We start from the raw sequence: 21,692 nt of genomic DNA on the forward strand, positions 1-21,692 counted from the left end.
ATTTACACCCCTTACTGCCAGTATTAAAGGAGAAAATCAAGCAGTTGGTGGCAGTTATGCACCAAAAGTTGTTTGCCAACCACCATAAAACACCAGAAGAAGAAGACGAAGAAGGAGGGAATCAAGCAAATCAAAATGGCGGCGCCCGTCACAGTCAGAAAGTAATGCTTGATTATTATTGCTGTACTTCGGTGTTATTTAAAATTCCATTATTTAAACTGTTGCGTGTAGAAGATTTCGATTGTAGTTTATAGTTGAAGAAGAAGTTGTTCTCATTACCGCCAACTAGTGGAATGGAGTGTGAATCGCGATGTGCAGCCAGACGGAGATGACGCCTTCTGCTGATGCGCTCTTGTTATCAGAGAACCGAGCCAGGGGAAAAACGGAGCCGAGCCCACCTCTGGAACTGGTCTGCAGTTAGCGCGGTCCGGTTGTGTCTAGCTTGGTTCAGTTCAGTTTGCTTTCCATTTGCACACCATAAGTTATCTCAGTTACTGAGCTCGGACCGGTCTCGGCACGGTTTTTGAAAGGGTACTGTGAATGGGGTATATGTCTCTTTAAGGGAGTGGGGTATTGGATCAACAGGAAACTTTTCCAATTCAAACCAGGAAGCAAAGTTTCAGGGGAAATAAAACCAGCCTGAGTGGATTTGCAGGCTGCTTCCTACCCGTTGCAGGGATTCTCCTGGTACTTGGGAGCGGTGTAGGAGAAGGGGGACATGTTTTTATCCACGAAGGAGCCGAAGCCCAGGCGGAAGTTGCTGGTCAGCTTCCCCATTTCCTCGGCCAGCTTGGTGCCGAGCATACGGATGGTGTCCAGGTCGTCCTTCATGGACAGCGAGAGGTCCATCAGGTAGTAGAGGTCCACAGGGTAGTCCTCCACCTGCCGTACCTGCAGGTTGAACGAGACGGGGTCTCCTGCAGGGGGGCGGAGTCAGCCGGGTCAGGCACAGACGGACGCCGTGAGCTTCCTTTACACACGGGCGGTTCTTACCTGGCCGCAGGCTGAGGGAGATCTTCTGAGGCGTGATACTGACCACGTCGTGCGCCGCCCCAGATCCCTTGCTGCTCAGGGGACGGCTCTCCAGGACGGACGCCGCGCTCCTCGGAGATTCGATGAAGCGAGGCTCGCAGCCCCTCTTTTGCAGATTTTGCTTGAAATCGCATCGTGACGTCAGAGAACGCCGCTTCCCAAAGTCCTGCGAGATCAGAAGCAACAGAAATCAGATCTTAGAAAGAAACGCCTTCCTAGATCTAAACCATTACTGGAAATCTGAGCTACGATGAGGTTTTACCACTGAGCCACATCGATTATCGTCGGGTAGATACAGCAGCACTCTGGGCTCAGACTTAAATAGTAACTATAGCAACACCATGTAACTAATAGGCACCAGTTTAGCGCCCCCTAAAGGCCACTGGCCTGTAGCCAAGTCCCTGAGCTCCTGGTTAAGGCGAGGAAACGTTCCTCCTCCATCAGAGCAGCAGGAACATGTCTGATCGTTCAGGCTCAGCGCTAACAGGAGCTCAGCTTATTTTTATTCTTTTTATTAATATCTGAGGACAGGAAGGACAAATGGCACATCTTAAAAAATGACTTTCATAAAGATTTTAGACAAATAAAACAATTAATCTACTTTTAGAAAACGAACAGTTGTTGTTGACACAAATTTAAAAGTAGTGTAGCTTAATATGGCTAACTGAGCGAGCTAAAAGAGGCTAACCTGTTAGCTACAGCTAGCCACAGCGCTACCCAGCTCTTTATATCACGGTCTAACAGTTACTTTGTTCACCAGAAACTGATTTATTTTTCACTTTTGTTATCGATCCGGTAAAACTTCAGTCATTAGACACGCTAACGCTACAAATCTGCTGACTTGGCACACGGACGCTGCATGATGTTATTACCGTTGCCCTGGCAACCACTATGTTTTACATCATGGAGCAACGTTCAGCCAATCAGGTAGCGTAATGTCACCGGCAGGAAGCAGAACCGAGCAGATCTGGTAGCTACAGCGGAAAGCAGCAGCAATCCGACTATAAAGGTACAGAAGAAGAAGAAACCTGCCAGCAGGGGGCATCGATACGTCGAACAGATCGAGAATTAAGCTAACAGTTACCGGTTAGCTTTAAGCTGAATCAAGAGAAAAAGTCAAATATCTAGATGCGTCAAATTATTCTTCAGATTAAAGATTCTCTGAAACTTTTTCCTTATTATGAAACAATAAATAAAATTCTGTTATTCTGTTAATCTTCTCCAGTATCAATGAACTGAATGTATTTTTATAGAGGGTTCAACTGGTTATTCCAAAAAAGTTAAAATCAATCCACTGGACTTTGTTTCAAAGTCTGAAGACGTTTCTCTTCCATCCAGGAAAATTTTTAAATTCAAAATGTCAGAAATAGCGTTGAGTTCCAGGTTTTATACAGCAGACCAAAACAAAAGCTTGTTTTGGATTAGAAAACCTTCCAACACCGGGCAGAGCATGACCGCACTAAAACAGGGAAGAGCAAACAACAGAAAAACATTAAAGATAGTCTTCAAACCTGTAAAAGACCCGCAGCAGAACATAACGGTGAGAAAATTTAACGCAAAAACATCTCTATCCCATATGTTGCTGGAGACTCGAGACGATTTTCTCCAAACACAAAATCCCAGTACATCTCAAACCTAACCAGACCCTTAAACAGAGACTAGTGCATCCTAAAGACAAACCCCCAGACCTAATATGAATGGAGCGTCTGCAGATCAATGCAGGTATGGAGCATTGCAGGTTAACAAAGAAGCCAAACGACCCCCTTTCCAAAGGGGTGGACCCCTTTGTCTGGTTCAATTTGCATGTTTTCTAGACAAAAACCAGGCTTTGTTGGGCTGCTGGATTAAACCTGGAACTCAACACTATTTCTGATATTTTGAATTGAAAAATGTTCCTCGATGGAAGAGAAACGTCTTCAAATTTGGAAACAAAGTCCAGTGGATTGTTTAACTTTTTTGGAATGACTCTGACCTGGATGACTGAGAATCTTCACCAGCAGATTTAACTGGTTGTGGATTCATCCAACTGGATCCACTAACCGCCTCTGTAACGGGCATTGAGACGACAGCTAGCGTTATAGATATAAATCGACTGATTCAACTTTTGTTTCTAAACTGAACAGTTCTTCATCTTCCTCCTCCTCCTGCTGCTGCAGCTCAGGAGGCCATCTTGGACTCCATCACCGCTGAAGCAGCTACTACCTTCCCTTCTGCCCCATCGGGAAAACTGGATCGTTCTGTTTTGGCTTTAGAGCACCACTGTCAGACCTTTTATATCTAAAACACGCTTCATAGAGCGTCCTCCATTTCTAGAAACATCACAACCACATCTGGAGATGAAAAAGCTCCCGACTCTGAATCAAATATTAAAAAACTCAGGATTCTGAAAAAAAAACAGGCTTCTTAAACCAGAAAAACTGCATTTAAAATGATTCGCCTGCTTGTTCAAACTTCCTAAACAGATTTCCGCCCTACAGGTGTCTGCAGGGTGGCGGTCATTCACCTCTTGGGCGCACCAGGTGCAGCTGGGGTTGATCAGGAGGCATTCCTCGCAGGACGTGGCGCTGCCGCTCATACAGACGTTCAGACCTGGGAGGAGAAGATCAGCGGCAAAGTTTGGAGGAGGAGAGAGTAGAAACAGGAGAAACAATACCTGACATCTCAGATGGAGGACGTTTGATTTGCAGGCGGACAAACAGGAAGTGGTTCCTGTAACAGTTCAACACCAGAGAACGCCGCTGAAACGGATCCACAGCGAGAAGAACTGTCGACTCGTAACCCGAAACCAACCAATTATTGTTCCCATGGCTGGAATAAAATCTCATACAGACTGTTTTATATCTTTAAAGTCTTAAATGTGAATGTTTAATGTTTAGTTTATTCCTTCACGCCTGCAGAAAGATCCACTAAACAGCAGAGTGAATAAAAATGCTGAATAAATCAAACTAAAGTAGTTTCTATCAGTGGAAATCAAGTAAAATCGTTCATTTCAGATCTTCTATTCAGCTGCAATGGAGATACTGAAGTTACCCGGTATAGAAAAGAGTCTGACATCCCGACACCCGGCTGACTGACCCGTCTGACAGTCCGACACCCGGCTGACTGACCCGTCTGACACCCGGCTGACTGACCCGTCTGACAGTCCGACACCCGGCTGACTGACCCCCAGTCAGATGTGGTGGAGGGTGCAGAGAAATGTTGATTCAGGGCCTCCAAACAATAACTGTCCAGCTCTATAGAATAAAATGATAGATTTTCCCAGAACAACCTGAGCCGTCCTTTACCCGGTGACCCGCTTCTGAACTTTTATCACCCAGGAAAACGTTAGAAGAAGAACGACAGTAGAAGGTTTGGTTTCTACTATTCTCCTCATTATTGATCACAAACAATGACTTGGAGCAGCTGAGCTACAATAACATGATTCATAAAACTTTATTTATCTCATATTTCATGTTGATCTAAATCTCCTTCAGCCTAAGATAGCTGCTCTCCTCATGGGGAGTTCTATCAGCTGATCAGACAACCTGTTAAAGACTCTAATCTGTAGATTTTATCCCCAGTTGTTCTGAAGATGAACCAAGATAACGAATGCTCATCAAATGACAGGACAAACCAGCAGGATCTGTTCCCTGGTTCTGCTCTAAGCGATACGACGGGAAAGCTGATTGATTAATTAGGAAACTATGGAAGCTGATCAAACATCATCAGAGTCCAGCAGGGATTACAGGTCAGTTTCCTCCACAATGAGAGCTGAAGAGGAGATTGAAAAATATTCAGGATTAGGTTTGATTAATCTCAGCCAGAGTTCAGAGTTTAATCTGAAATATGGACTACAGTCCAGGGGAGGATTTAGGAAATGTGGGGCCATAGGCAAAGACAGGCAGGGGGCCCTCTGAATGGAGAAGACAACCCACAAATCAGACCCATTCTACAGATAGAGAAATGTTAATAGAATAGACATCCATTATCTGTTCTAGGTTGTGTCCCTCTCTTCTTGTTTTCCTCTCTATGTTTTGTACTCAGCTGACTTTTCATGCTGTCTCTAAAGGAATGAAAGATTTTTTCCAAGCACTAAGCTCACTTAGCTGATTGCTCCTTCCTGTGTTTCCAAAAAGGCCAAAGTAAATAACCCAGTCCTTCTTTTCACTGTAGACAAGCCATGATCTGCTTATCTGTTCTCCATTTTTCATTTGGATGAAATAATAGCTGCATGAATCATGACAGCAGACAAGATAGAGGAGAGCAGGAGGCGGGGTTACCAATCTACTCGCTCTGGAGAGCAGAGTTCGCTGCTTTTAGATGTTGTCACCAAATTTTCCAGTAGCAGAAAAAAGTCTCTAGATTTGGCGCTAGGAGCTTTTTAGAAATCAAAGTGCTAGAGGGGTCTGAAAAGTGGCTAAATATAGCGACTAAAGCGCTAAGTTGGCAACACTGCTCTTTGCATGGTTTGTTTTCAAATGGTTTGCTGCTGTCTGTTTGGACCTCTTAAAGGAGGCTCTTAAAATCGTAGGGAAGCGGCCATTCCAATCGTTGCATTTCGGAATTCTCCCGAGTGGTGCACGACTTTATACGAGTGAATGTGATTGGTTGATTACCAAGGGGGCGGGATTGTTGTGGCGGAAGGTTCACAAGCACATTTGGTTGCGGCCGGTGTCTCGGAAGCATCTTGCTAACCAGTTAGCAACTTAGTGCTAGCAGGTTCCCAATGGGAAATTCCATTGGGACCAAGTAGCACTAAATTGGTGCCTTAGAAACGACGCTGTCAAGGAACGCTATGGACAGAGGAAACATGCAAGAGGAGGAGAGTTTAGTGTCGGAGGTCGTGGATGAGTCTCCTCCGTCATCCATTTTTTATTTAGAGGAGGAAAGCGGGGACGAAGATGTTGTGGAAGAGGACGCCAGGGCGGCAGAAGCTTGGTTTGGTGTAGAAGGCTTCCAGCCGTACATGTTTGAGCCCTTGCCTCGCAACGCCGCCAGTTCTGTTAGCTCTACGCCTGCCGAAGACACAGACGTCCATCCCCGTGAACACTGGGACGCAACTCAATGGGAAAGGAAATAATTCTGATTTCAACCTTTGCGTATATTAGCTGCGACACATGAATCAAGATGCTATGACCAAAAAAATGTGATTGACAGATGACCGTTGACATCTGATTGGCCGAATTTAGGTGTTCAGGCTGACGTAGAACTAACTGGCCTGCAGAAGATAACAGGAAAAAGAAACACAGATTTTTAGACAGGTTTTTTTTTTTTTTAAATATAAATTTTTCTAACTTTTGGGAGAATATGATCTGAGTGATAAAGAGTAAATTTATATACATGTTTAAGCCAAAATAATTTGACATTTAAATATGACTTCCCTACGACTTTAATATTATCAGCATTCTGATGGCATTTTAGCCAAAGGATTTTTATCAAAAACATAATTAATGTGAACAAATAAGGAATAGTTGTATTAACCATACATGTAATCAGAGTTTTATGGGGACTGCTTAGTGTTGCCTGATGGTAAATCCCCCCCCTCTGCTCTGATCCACCTGCTGAACCATGAATCCATCCCGGACTGGAGATTAGGGTGCTGGTAAGGGGTCCTTCCAACCATCAGAAACACAAACAGCTGTTCAGCCATAATACAGGAGAAGGTTTCCAGGGACATGTTTGATCTTCCATGGATCCTTTGATGTGTGAATTATTGTTAGTGATCAGGTCGGACCGAGGCGGCTCCTACCTGCAGCGGAGCGCAGCAGCGTCTGCAGCAGCATCCAGCACACCGCTACTCTCCACATGGTGTCACAGCGCCTCCAGCTTCTAGGTCTATAGCTCTACACTCAAAGAAAGAAAACACGCGTCGACGTGTCTAGTTTCCCATCAGCCCCCCCATCTCAAGCCGCTCCGCTCCGGCCGCCTCAGCGGGTCTCCTCCGATCATCCTACCGCCGGCCGGCAGCCAGCGCTCGGCACCGATCCAGAGCCTTCGGACCCGCTCCCTGCTCGGTCCCTCTGCGGGCTTTCGCCTCCTCTGCTCTCCTCTTAGAGCCTCTTCGGAGACAACTGCTCCCAGAACCTGCTTCAGGCCGTCATGGCGGCGCAGAACAGGACGGAACGGTGACCCAAACCCAGCGGGGCTCCGGTAACATCCAGACCGGAGCTCAGTGTTGGACTCTGTGGCTTTGGAGACGCGTCCAGTTTACGTCCCAGCTGGAGACCACGCCCCCATCCACGGTGGGGATTAGGATGCGTTCACTGGAGCTCGGAAAAATGGCATATCGGACCTTTAAAAAAAAAGTCCGGTGTAGGTACCAGATTGACTCGGGCTGCCAGATTGACTCGGGGGCCTGCTCCTTTTGATGACGTCACAATACATAATTGTTTTAACGTTTGCACAATTGCGCAAAACATTTTGATTGGACTGGACAGCTTACTAAAGTAATTATAGCGGGGTGTAGGTTTTATTCGAAAGCGGGATTGCGGTTTGTAAACGGAAAATTTTACGAAGAAATTCTCCATGGGCCTTGCGCCTCCCGATGATGTGACATTATGGCAACGCCACTCAAACAAACTACATTGAGCCCGCGGTCTGCATTTGTAACGAGAATAAATGCAGGAGAATGAAGCTAAAGGGATACAAAAAATAAACTTGTAATATTACAAAAACAAAAATACTACGAATACAAAGTATATTCAGAGATTAAAGTCCCTCTGATACTGTTTAAGTGACTGAGAAACTGCAGATTTGCCACATTTAAGATGGCGGGCGCTCTGACGCATCTCAAGAGGCGCAGGCCCCCGAGTCAATCTGGTACCTACACCGGTCATATTCAGAATAAAAAATTTATTTCAGTAAAATATGAGAAAAAGGTCAGAATTCTGACTTTAATCTCAGAATTCTGGCTTTAATCTCAGAATTCTGACTTTAATCTCAGAATTCTGGCTTTAATCTCAGAATTCTGACAGCTAACAAACATGTTAGCATCAAGCTGTAGCCATGCCTGTTTTAGATCCTATCTCTCTTGTTTTAAACACCTTCTGCTCTTCCATTAATCAAATAGCGTCACCGGGGACCCTTCAGGCACATAAAGAGTCAACTAATTCCGTCATTTTCCATTAATGTGTTCCTGTTCCTCCCAAACAACTCATATCTTTGTCAGTAATCTCCACATCTCTGCCTTCATGGAGCCCATCTACATTAAGATCCACAATTCTGAGATTAAAGTCCGAATTCCGACTTTTTTTCTGATATTAAATTGAAATAATATTCAAAAATCAGTTAACCTTTCTTTTATTTTTTCAGTGGCCTTAATATTCTTCCATAAACTTCTAAAAGTACTTTAAATATGAAATTATTACGTAGTGTTCAATAAATGATCAGTGTTCTTAATTCAGAATGTGCTTTACTGGAGGCATCCATGTTTGTCAAAGAACATTACTGCCACCATGGGCGTAGGTTTGCATAGGGACCATGGGGACATGTCCCTACCAACATTTTGGACCGACCTACTTGTCCTTACCAACATATATTATGTTGACTATGTTGAATATTGACAGATAAAAACATTTTTGTTTATATATATATATATTTTTTTTACAATTTTGGTATAATTCCTGCTCTAAATCGGTCGCTCTGTGAGCTAAAGACATGTTTTAGAGTCTCTATACTCCAGTTAAGGATTAATCGATCACTAAATTTGTTGACATTTTAATAATTGATTATTCCAATGAATTGTTTCAGCCCAAGATAAAATACATGATATGGGTTAAATAGAGTAACTACAGCCTAGATGACTTGTAGAGTGAAATTAATATTCTAAATGCTCAGTGTCAGTTCCAGTTCTCATGTAAATACAATACATTTATTTTGTGTCCCTTGAATCTATAATTTTGCTTTGTTTCATGATACAGAGAGAATATTTAAAAGATAAGAGTGGGTTTTACCTCTCCAGAATTGTATATCTTCAAAAGAAAAAAACAGGATAAATCCACATATAACAGACATATTTAGACTATATTTAGTTAAATAGGCACAGATTTACTTTCTGTCTGAGTCGCTGGTAATTTGAAATGCAAACCTTTTCAAAGTGGAAAAAAGTCATAATTTGTCATTCATCAGAGCCGATGATGCTTCAAACATTGATAAACATTTTTACAAATGTAGCAAGAAATGGTGCTTTTATCTTTAAACAAAATACACACTGATTTCCACGTCAAGCATAAAAAAACCAGCATGCATATTTTTGCATAGGACCAATGACATCAGACCAATAGTGTCCCTACCAAAGTTTAATTCAAACCTACGCCCTTGACTGCCACCTACTGGTTTGTGACGTCACGGTGCGGTATCGGCTGTTGATCAAGTCCCAGTGCTGTATCTGGTGTTGTGGTGAAGTTCGGTGGCAAATCCTCCCTCTTCAAGTTGGCGATCCAACGACGAACCCGTCTGTGGAGGATCAAGAATCAGAAAGGTGAAATAACAAGTGTTGCACCGATACCTATACCAGTATCGGGCGGGACCCCGATCCAGCACTAAAATGGTGGCATCGGTATCAGCGAGTACCAACTAATAGGGCACTGATACCATTTTGAGAGCCAAAAGTTTATTAACTATTGTCACCCATTCCAGGTAGGCAATAAAAAGTTCTACTGGATTCACTGTTTAGTCTTTTTCCTGCTTCACAAAGGTAGGCAGCAGCTTGACATGAAACCATGATGGCAATTATTTTACATCCAAGTAGAATGCAGTTCTTCATATATACACACACATCAATTTCCGTATCGGCTGATACTGCACAGCCGGGTATTGGGGCAGAAAAATGGCGCAACACTAAAAATAACTTATATTCTTTTCCGCTTTTACCTGATGTATTGTCAGTTTCACTATAGCTCTGGTGAATTTCAATGGTGAAGTCCTCTGGAAATCTTCAATAATTGTTGTTGATTGCAGACGTGTCTAGTAGTTCCCATTGATTTAGCTTGTAAAGCGGGGAGAATGGCGCTAGGCTTACCGCACCGTGACGTCACTGCTGGAAGATGGCAGGAGGGAGGGGTTACTATATTTGGGCAAAAATGACCGCTCCCAGACTCAGTGATCAAAAAATATTAAATCAAAAATTATAATTTTTTTCTTTTACTGATTAACGCTAAATTCATTAAATCACTGCTAATAATGATCCATTGATTGTTCCCTGCTAACCGGACTTTTCCTTTAAAGTCTAATGATTCGTATAAAACGTTAAATTATGAAATTCACAATTAAATAACAAAATTTCTCAACAAATACATTCAGATGATGAATTAAACATAATTTTATATATATATATATATATTAAAAATAGCATAATTACTTCACTTCCTATGTATGAATAACTATAGGGTGAGTATTTATTTTAGATTGTCACCTTTCTGTTGGATTGTTATTTTTGGGGTCAAAGGCTAACATTTTGGGGATCCGCTGGAAAAAAAAACAAAGTTGAACAGATTTAAAACTCTAAAATCAATAAAACTTGGACTGGAATATTTTGCGAAGAAAAGACATGATTTCTATTTCTTTGCAGAAAACCATAATTTCCCAATCACCTTGAGAAACTTAAGGTTAAAAGAATAACAAAAGTAAGATCTGACGTCTGTTAATGAGTTTTTTTTTTTTTTACACATTTTTATTTTTTACATTGAATTCATTATATTTCATTTTTATCTGGTAAAAATTTGCCTGCAAAATATTCAACTGCAAAAAATTCAGCTGCGAATGTGTCGACGTGAACTCAAGCCAAAGCAATCTACACTCAATGCAGTCAAGCAGCTTCTAGCCAATGAAATGAGCTCATTTGGTCACATGACACAACAGGTGGGCATAGCTTTGTTCTTGAAGAGTTTTTCTTGTTAAATAGATCTGATTACAAAACGTCAGGTAGCTGCTAATAGACAGCTATTAGAGTTTTCCATCTAATGGGACTGGGTGAAATAACAGCCAATCACAGCTAGTGCAGCACCCCCGTCTGTCAAGGCTCTTGGTTTGATCCGGAAGAAGCAGCCGATGGAAAACTTCCTTATTATTTCGGACCAAATGAGCTGATTTCATTGGCTAGAAGCTGCTCGACTGCATCGAGTGTCGATTGCTTTGGCCTGAGTTCACCAAAAGGTCGACATATTGGCAGTCGATTTTTTTGCGGCTGAATTTTTTGCTGCTGATTTTTTATGCAGGAGAATTTTTTCAGCTGCAAAGAATTTGCAGGGAATTTTTATGCGGCTGAATTTTTTGCAGCTGAAATTTTTGCAGCCGAATTTTTTAGCAGGTGAATTTTTTGATGCTGAATTTTTTGCAGCTGAATTTTTTGCAGCTGAATATTTTACAGCTGAAATTTTTGCAGGTGAATTTTTTGATGCTGAATTTTTGCAGCTGAAATTTTGGAGCTACATTTTTTTGCAGGTGAATTTTTTGATGCTGAATTTTTGCAGCTGAAATGTTGGAGCTACATTTTTTTGCAGGTGATTTTTTTTATGCTGAATTTTTTGCAGCTGAATTTTTTTATTCTGAATTTTTTTGCAGCTGAATATTTTACTGCTGAAATTTTTGCAGCCGAATATTTTAGCAGGTGAATTTTTTGATGCTGAATTTTTGCCACTGAATATTTTGCAGCTGAAATTTTGCAGTTGAAATTTTTGCAGCTGAATTTTTTTGCAGGTGAATTTTTTGATGCTGAATTTTTGCCACTGAATATTTTGCAGCTGAAATTTTGCAGTTGAAATTTTTGCAGCTGAATTTTTTTGCAGGTGAATTTTTTTGATGCTGAATTTTTTGCAGCTGAATTTTTTGCAGCTGAATATTTTACAGCTGAAATTTTTGCAGGTGAATTTTTTAGCAGGTGAATTTTTTGATGCTGAATTTTTGCCACTGAATATTTTGCAGCTGAAATTTTGCAGTTGAAATTTTTGCAGCTGAATTTTTTAGCAGGTGAATTTTTTGATGCTGAATTTTTGCCACTGAATATTTTGCAGCGGAAATTTTGCAGCTACATTTTTTTGCAGGTGAATTTTTTTGATGCTGAATTTTTTGCAGCTGAATTTTTTGCAGCTGAATATTTTACAGCTGAAATTTTTGCAGCCGAATTTTTTAGCAGGTGAATTTTTTGATGCTGAATTTTTGCCACTGAATATTTTGCAGCTGAAATTTTGCAGCTGAATTTTTTTGCAGGTTAATTTTTTGCAGCTGTTTTTTTTTTTTTTTTGCAGCTGGATCTTTTGCAGCTGATTTTTTTTTGCAGCTGATTTTTGCAGGGGAATTTTTTGCAGCTGAATTTCTTCCACATAAAAATTTAGTGTAAGGAATCCAATGAATTAAAAAAATTCAGTGTTTAAAATTTGGTGCTAAAAAAAAATCAGTGTTCATTGAGACTTTGAAAAGAGCAACATTTTGTACTAAAGAAAGCAGAGAATGTTGTTCATTGGATGTTCCTTTTTTTGTACTGAGGCGCACAGCCTCCCCTGCTCATATCAGCAGACAGTAGCTGATTTGGTTGGCAGGTCAGAGGTCACATCTGACCACGCAGATTCCTTTAAAGGAACAGCAGACGCTGAAGGAGTCTCCAGACTCTCCTCCAGGGACAAAGATAAACTCAGAATCAGGTTTCTGAAAATGCTGCTGTTGCACAAGTTCAACAGAAATTCCTGTTTTTTATGAACCTCTGGGCCGCATCTCTGCCTAACAGACAAACTCTATAACAGGTGAAGGACGAAGAGCAAAAAGCTCCATCATCCCCCGGCCTCAACCTTCTGACTGACCCCCGCTCAAAGGTTAAAGGCTTTACATTACTGCAAGCCACCCGTACGCAATATTATTATTCTGATTTCTCCCTTTGAACCCCCTTTAAGCGGGCTCATCACATGTGAGGTTGTTTGTTCGGCTGATTATGGAAAAAGCCAAAGTTCCTGGTTTGTGCACTAAAACGTGACCATTAAAGCTGGAGAAATGTTTAGAACCTGCAGATTTCTCACTGGTTTCACTTTTAACATTTAAAACATAACTTGGATCATGCAAACATGAGAAAATGCAAACAAGCTTCAAAGAAACCAGAGAGGATGAAATCATGTTGGTTTAGAAAGAAAAAGATCCCGCTCTCATGTGGCTTTTTTTTCCCAGACAGAGATCATCCAGGCAGAAAAAAAACGCTTTGATGCCAGAGAGGATTGTTTAGGGTTATACCCCCCCAACATTTAAACCACCTTTTCATATTTAGACAGATTTCCACTGGTTACCATAACAGCCCAGTGGCAGAGTTACCATTAGGCAAAAGTGGGCGGTTACCTGGAGCCCTAAGTTCCTGAGGGCCCCATAAACTCCTCATATACATTATGCCTCTGCAGTTCTCACTTATTTGCTAACATTCGTTACATTTATGATTTTAAAAAACACTTTCAATAAAATGACTCTGCATGGGATCAGATGAAAAGGAGAGACTACAAGAAAAAAGGAAATGAAAAGGGGGAGAAAAACACAGACTGGAGGAGAAGAAGAAATAACACATGGAGATAAAGACCATAGACATTAAATGATTGGGTGGCGCCATCTTGGGGCGGTCGACAGATCTCTCTGTCGTGTAAATAATGAAATGCTTATTCTCAGTTTTTTTTTTGTTTTTTTTTTTTGGGGGGGGGGTGCATTCATGTCTTTTGCTTTTTCTTTTGGGTTGTTGTATATGAGTATATTTATATATTTACTTGTGTTTATTGTAAATGAAACATTGGACCAATAAAGAGAGCCCATGGTATCTCTCTCTCTCTCTCTCTCTCTCTCTCTCTCTATATATATATATATATATATATATATATATATATATATATATATATATATATATATATATATATATATATATACTATATATACATGTGTATATGTATATATATACATATATATACATATACATATATATATATATATATATATATATATATATATATATATATATATATATATATATATATATATATATATACATACATATATATGTATATGTATATATATATATATATATACATATACATATATATATATATATATATATATATATATATGTATATGTATATATATATATATATGTATATACATATACATATATATATATATATATATATATATATATATGTATATGTATATATATATATATATGTATATACATATACATATATATATATATATATATATATATATATATATATATATATATATATATATATATGTATATGTATATATATATATACATATACATGTATATGTATATGTATATATATATATATATATCTATATATATATATATATATATATATATATATATATATATATACATATATATATATATATATACATATACATATATATGTATATGTATATATATGTATATATATACATATACACATGTATATATAGTATATATATATATATATATATATATATATATATATATATATATAGATATATATATATATATACATATACATATATATGTATATGTATATATATATATACATATACACATGTATATATAGTATATATATATATATATATATATATATATACTATATAAATGCCGCCGGCAACGCTTTTGGGTCGTTTTCATCGAATGTCGGTGATTTTAAAGTAATTTTGAGTGATAAATAATTTTTTTTTTTTTCGATCATTCCACTTGCCTGGCAGGTAAATGTAATGAAATTTGTACTCTCCCGACAATGAAAACTACTTTCCCCTGGAGATTGGGCAATGGTTAACATCGAGCCCTGTAAATATATATATATATATATATATATATATATATATATATATAGAGAGAGAGAGAGAGAGAGAGAGAGAGAGAGAGACAGAGAGACAGAGAGAGAGAGAGAGACTGTAAAAATGTATAAATATATATTTTTATATTGTTACATACTGTAAAAATATCCAGAGCTGTATATTGATTTCTTATCCTTCAGATGCACAATAATGTGCTGCTCAGTGCCGAGTCGTCCTTCTTCTGTTCTGCTTAGGGTAGCAGGTCGACCTCCCCAAGATGGCGCCCGTAATTCCTGCGCTGTGACAGTCAATGCGGGTCTACTGTCATATCTCTATGTCTATGAGACAAAAGGTCAAACCGATCAGACGAGTTTTCTGACGTAACATTTGGATCTGAGTCAATCACCTGTTGTTTTGTGTTTTTCTTCTCTTTCCAGAGGGGCCCCTGCTGGCCTTCGCCTTGGGCCCCTAATTTCTTAAATCTGCCTCTGTAACATAACGAACACCTGATTTTCTAAACAGTTTGGATCCTTGTTGGGTTTAAAGTTCAACCAGCTGAAGAACAATCCGTTCTCTGAATGAAAAAAAGCCTCATCAGTAAAATTCCTGATTAAGGAAAGTAGATCAATTATTTATAATAATCTGTTGTTAATGTCAGACAGGACAGTTAGACTGTCGGCACTCTGCTTTGGTTTTATAGTTGATGATTAATCCTGATGAAGCCACTTTCATCCAGCGGGGAAGCAGGTTTTTCCTTAGAGTCCAGCTTTGGTTTGACATTGTTTTCAGCTAAAACCAAACGCCTCCACTGGGATGTTTAAACATCTCACCTATGATGAAAGTAGCTTTTTCCCCCTGCAGTAAAAAGTCTGTAGTGAAATGTTGTCAGTTTGGTCTGGGAGGACTTGGTATGGTGTTCACTGATGGGGAGAAAAAAATCAGATTCAGTAACTGCTTTTGTTCCCCATCTCACGTTCTCTCCTGTTCTTCCTTTCTGCTCTGATTGATGGTCCTTCCTTCCTATCTGCTCTGCAGTACGGGCTCTAAAGCTCTTCCTTTAGTTGGGTTGAACTAAAACTAAAACTATGGTTAGGAGCCTGGATGCCCAGCCTGATGGACGGACTGTTGCTGCTGCAGAAGTTAAAATCTAACAGATAATGGTTGTTTAAAGTCAGAGAGCATAGGAAGGAAGGATTTCACCATGCAATGCATCGTTCATGTTTAATTGATTTTACAGACAGATTAGGGGTAAAGTTTAAATTCTGTGGACCTGCTGATTACATACTGAATAAATATTAAACTAAACATTTAATAAAATACAAATACTTATATTCCAGTAGTAAATCTGTGACATATTGAAGATTATTGCAAAGACCAAAAACCATAATAGTTTATTTTAATCCATTTCTTTAATAATTCAGTGTTAGGTCATAACTATAGTTACTAAGGTGAGTCTTTGGTGAAATAACTGCCCAGTCCTGCTCCAACCTCTGAACAGGGAACGATTTACCATTAGGGAATACAAGGCAGGTGCCTAGGGCCCCAAGTTCCTGGGGGCCCGAAAAAACTCTGTTTCCATGTATGGTTAATGCAACTATTCCTTATTTGTGCACATTAATTATGTTTTTGAATAAAATAATTTTGCTAAAATGCCATCAGAACGCTGATAATATTAAGTGTGTCTTCAGTGTCCACCATATTGGATCAGTCCATTTGCTGCACATGTTCAGAAAGGTCCAAACAGACAGCAGCAAACCATTTGAAAACAAACCATGCAAAGAGCAGTGTTGCCAACTTAGCGCTTTAGTCGCTATATTTAGCCACTTTTCAGACCCCTCTAGCACTTTGATTTCTAAAAAGCTCCTAGCGCCAAATCTAGAGACTTTTTTCTGCTACTGGAGACTTTGGAGACAACATCTAAAAGCAGCGAACTCTGCTCTCCAGAGCAAGTAGATTGGTAACCCCGCCTCCTGCTCTCCTCTATCTTGTCTGCTGTCATGATTCATGCAGCTATTATTTCATCCAAATGAAAAATGGAGAACAGATAAGCAGATCATGGCTTGTCTACAGTGAAAAGAAGGACTGGGTTATTTACTTTGGCCTTTTTGGAAACACAGGAAGGAGCAATCAGCTAAGTGAGCTTAGTGCTTGGAAAAAATCTTTCATTGATGTCTATTCTATTAACATTTCTCTATCTGTAAAATGGGGCTGTTTTCTGTGTTGTTTTCTCAATTCAGAGGCCCCCCTGCCTGTCTTTGCCTAGGGCCCCAAATTTCCTAAATCCGCCCCTGCCTCTGAACACAACAGCAGAACCAAATTTTCTCCCAAAGGGCAACAAGCATGAAGCAACATTTAAATCGTTTAGAGAAACACCTCTGAATCGTAATGAGATGAAGATCGGATTAAAAATGTACGGAAGGGCCCTGAAGGCCTCTGCTCTGATCAAAGGTTTGTGTCCTTTAGTAACTTTTCACAATGTCGCCCTGAAAATGTACAAAGAACAGAATTCCAGGAATTGATCCAGTTTTAATCCACCGAAATGGAAATATAGTTCACATAAGAACCATCCTGCTTGTTTTTTCATGGTTTCTTTTCTCTGACATAAATCATATTTTTAACAACACATTTATTTCTCCTCTAAGACATTGTTAAACATCTCAAGAAGCCTCATAACAAGCACGTGCTGCCCTCTGCTGGCCATTACAACAAAGTACAAATCAAAGCCTTAAAATGATTACACCAACCTTTCCCCCAAAATAAACATTTTTTAAGTTTTTCCTCAGCAGATTAAAGTATGCGTTTATAAATTTACCTTTGTCACATTACTAGGCAGCATCTCTCATTGCTGATTGGTTCTGAAATGACTTCATTTGAACAAGTTCAATCTGGATGTTGTTTTGGTTGAATTCACTGATCTCTGCAGCTCCTGCTGCTGATGGACGGATAAGAAATCGTTTCTAATGCATCTAACCGTGACCCTAACCCCAACCTAAACCTAATTGACTCCTTAATCCTAAACGTGACCCCTGACCCCAATTCCCCCCATGGGGTCAAGTTTAGTTGTCTTTTCTGAGGTACTTGGATTCAGCAGGTAATCACTTTCACTTTATTTTTTAGCAAATAATCCAACATTAAACAACAAAACAACAATATCAAAACAAAACAAAAATTTACCAAAAAAAAGGAACAGGCTGAAGCAAAGCTTATTATTGCCTACCCTGTTTTATACTTACAACCTACCAGGTTCTTTACTGCATGTATAAATATTCAAATCTACATAACATAGGATTTTATCATTTTACATTTTAAAGCCCTTTTAAAATTCACCAAGAAAGGACATAACTTTAAATCATCATTCAATTCATTCCACATTTTCACACCGATAACTGAAACACATCTAGACTTTATCTGACTCGTCTCTTTTGCACATTCAAATATAAACACTTTAATAAATATAATTTTATAAACTCAAATATATCACTTTACTTGGATTTTCACTTTACTTGGATTTAGTTTTTACATATGCATAGATATACGTACAGATATATATACAGAAGAGCTATATGTGTATATATTTTATCTCTTTTTATTCTTTTTTTTTTTTTTTAAATCTTTATTATATTGTATAGTTGGATGTGTGTATATATTATATAAAACTGTAACTGGAGTTTGTAACAAAAGTAATTTCCCTCTAAGATTATTAAAGTATTTCTGATTCTGATAAACAAACCTCGCAAATTATATTTATTTTCTCTTAACTTAAATAATTTCTGAGTACCAGAAGGAAGACTTTTGTTCACTGCTTTATGCATTATTTCCAGTATTTTTATATAAACAATGTCTTTGAATTTTAATGTGTTGCTTTGAATGAAGAGTTTATCAGTTGGTTCACGGTATCCCACCTTATTAATAAGCCTTAGAGCTTTTTTTTGCAACTTAACTAACTTATTAATAATTGTTTTATTTGCATTTCCCCATACTTCTAAAAAATAGGACAAATAAGGCATGACCAAAGAGGAATATATTATATTAATATGCAGGCCTTTAATGTTTATTAAATCTTTTATTTTAAATAATATTCCAATAGTTTTTGCACTTTTATTTCTAATATATTCTATGTGAGGCTTCCAATTAAGTTTGTTGTCTATAATAATCCCTAAGAATTTTGTCTCATAAACTCTTTCAATTTCAACTCCATTTATACAGACGGGAGCAAAGCAGAACCTGCAGAGCACATGTGGGCAGGATGGACCTGCTTTGGGCCAATGCACCCTGCAGACTCAGGTTTAACTAAGCCTGCACCTCAATAGCTGGATCTGGTTCTCCCTTTCACCCTCGGCCCGGCACTATTGACCCAGTAGTTCCTCTTGGTTGAGGCATGTGCCTTATGGATTTTTACTACTTTTGGTGCAAAATAACTGCGGTGAACAATGTGCATTTTATTTATTTGCTCCAAATCTGGAGGGAAAGACAAACTTTACATAATAAAAAGCTGCGTCTCTGCTAACTAACAAAATAGACGAACAGTATTTTATTACGTGGGACCATAAAGTACCACCGTAACTTTCAGTTACCTGTTCTTCAGTGTTTAGTCCTGTTTCCCTCCTAGACTCTTTCTGCAGCTAAATCATGGTCCTTGTTTTGCTGGAGTTTTTCCTCTCCAGGCACTGAACGCTCAGAATGTTAGACTGCTGCAGTCAATCCATCTGCATGATCTTAGAGACTCTGAAGTGTTTTGAGATGACATGTAAAGGGATAAAGGGAAAGCTCACACATCCTAGATGTGAGTGTATGACATAATCTCACTGAATACTTCGCTTTGTATAAAGCTGAGTGTTTTGACAACAAAATCATCAATGGAAATCTAATTTATAAACCAAAGGTGGTCTTGATGAATTCAAGTGGAAAAACAGGCGGCTCTAACTTTGATGGAATGTCCTTAAAAAAGCTCAGAATGAGGCCCAGTATTGTGTGTGACCTCCATACAACCTGATGAGGTGGAGGACGGTCTCCTGAGGGATCTCCTCCCAGACCTGGACTAAAGAATCTGCCACTCCTGGACAGGCTGTGGTGCAACGTGACGTCCGTGGATGGAGGGAGACATGATGCCCCAGATGTGATCAGTGGGATTTATCTCTGGAGAACAGGCAGGATGGTCCATAGCTTCAATACCTTCAACCGCACCAGCATATGGTCTCACAGGGGGTCTGAGGATAGACATATTTAAAGAAAAGAATAGACCCCGCATTGACTGTCGCTGTGCCAGAAGTGTCAAGTACAAATACTTTTTGTACCGAAGTACACTTTTTAGGCATCTATACTTCTCACTTCTACTCATTACATTTTCACACCAGTATCTGTACTTTCTTTTCCTTACATTTTTAAAATAAACGTTACTCGTTACTCTTGGCTTCGGTTTAATGTTTCTAAATCTTTATTTCCCGTCATGTGCTCCATCCAATGCAGATCATTGGCTCCACCCACATCTAGTGAAAACTAGTGTGATTGGATGAGTCATAGAACGCAAACACTCATTGGTTAGCTAAAGGAAATCATCAGAAGCAAGCAGGTGTTCTTCAAACTGCTAACGTGAATTGTCTATGCCATGCTACAATGTGGGATTCAGAAAAAGATGCTGAAATGTCTGAAAGGTCGGACACAGGCGAGAGCGTATCGGGAGACGGAGACCAACAAGACCTCCCTCATCCTTGGTCGTATCTCTAAGAATTATTAGAAATAGTCGTAAAATTGAGCTTTCAATACATATAGTGGCATCTGGCCTTTTTCTTAAAGCTTATTTTATACTTTAAGTAGTTTTTGGAGCACATACTTTTTCACTTTTACTTGAGTAAAGAGGTGAAGTTGATACTTCAACTTTTACCAGAGTGTTTTAAAACTGCAGCATCTATACTTCTACTTAAATAACAAATGTGTGAACTTTTGACACCACTGTGATGCACAGACACTGCAGGCGCCATCTTGGAGAGGTCGACCTGCTCCGCTCACTGGAAAAACGATCTAATAAGTAAAAAATGTCTTAAATTAAGTGTATTTAGCCTTAATTTGAGTAGGTAAATGAGATGATTTGCCAATGGAATGGGTGTTTTTACTCTTAAAATAAGATAGATACATAAAATGCACTTGAAATTCTTATTTTGAATGTAAATTATCTTGTTCCACTGGCAAAATGTCTCTTTTATATCCTCAATTCAAGATAAAATGCTCTTATTTTAAGAAAAAAAAAAGAGACTTATCTAGATTTTGATTTTTTCCCAGTGCTAACCTGCTTTAAGCAGAACAGGAGGAGGATGCCTCAGCACTGCAGCATATTTTTGTTTAAATCAACAGACCGTTGACATCAGGGCTTAAGGGAGAACTTTGTGAAGGCATCAGAGCTTTGGAAGACATTAATAATCAGCATTACATAGAATAAAAACACACTTTGTTTTCCCACAGTGGGTAAGTTGTGGTGTAACAGCATTAAAAGATGAAAGCAAATGTGGTCACATAAATATGGATTTTAAAAGGTGTATAAAAATAATAGAAAAAGTAACAGAGTAAAAAAAAAAAATCCATTAGTATTTTATTTGTTAAGCATTAAAAACAACCACAGCTGACCAAAGTGCTGTACAGGAAAAACAAGTAAGAAAACAAATCAACTAAAGCATGGGTAAAAATAACATTCACATAAATATAAACTAATACTGTAATGTAGTGTTTTTACAAATATAATAATCAACATACAGCTGTGGACATATTACAATATTTTTTACTGTAAAACAATAAAAAAAAATTATAAAACTGTACGAGTGGCTGAGCTTTGCAGATTATTCCATTACTCTTAACCCCACTAAGAATATTTAAATACTCTCAACCATTTGTTTGTTTCCAGCAAAAAAAACCCTGAA

At 38.7% G+C, this 21,692-nt stretch overlaps 1 protein-coding gene across 1 annotated transcript in view; it reads right to left on the bottom strand.

Annotated features, from left to right (window-relative positions):
• Nucleotides 1–7,233, bottom strand: part of itgb5 (integrin, beta 5) — a 111,602-nt gene extending 104,369 nt beyond the window's left edge. The window contains exons 1-4 of the mRNA XM_038273205.1: nucleotides 6,761–7,233; nucleotides 3,536–3,621; nucleotides 994–1,198; nucleotides 668–917 (exon numbers count right to left, since the gene is read on the bottom strand). Coding sequence (XP_038129133.1) covers nucleotides 668–917; nucleotides 994–1,198; nucleotides 3,536–3,621; nucleotides 6,761–6,818 — 599 coding nt within the window. The 5' untranslated portion in view covers nucleotides 6,819–7,233. The remainder of the gene's footprint in view (nucleotides 1–667; nucleotides 918–993; nucleotides 1,199–3,535; nucleotides 3,622–6,760) is intronic.
• Nucleotides 7,234–21,692: the final 14,459 nt, after the last annotated feature.

The sequence above is a fragment of the Cyprinodon tularosa genome, unplaced genomic scaffold (genome assembly GCF_016077235.1).
Source record: "Cyprinodon tularosa strain WSP-4 unplaced genomic scaffold, ASM1607723v1 ctg860, whole genome shotgun sequence".
In the NCBI taxonomy this organism is placed as follows: domain Eukaryota; kingdom Metazoa; phylum Chordata; class Actinopteri; order Cyprinodontiformes; family Cyprinodontidae; genus Cyprinodon; species Cyprinodon tularosa.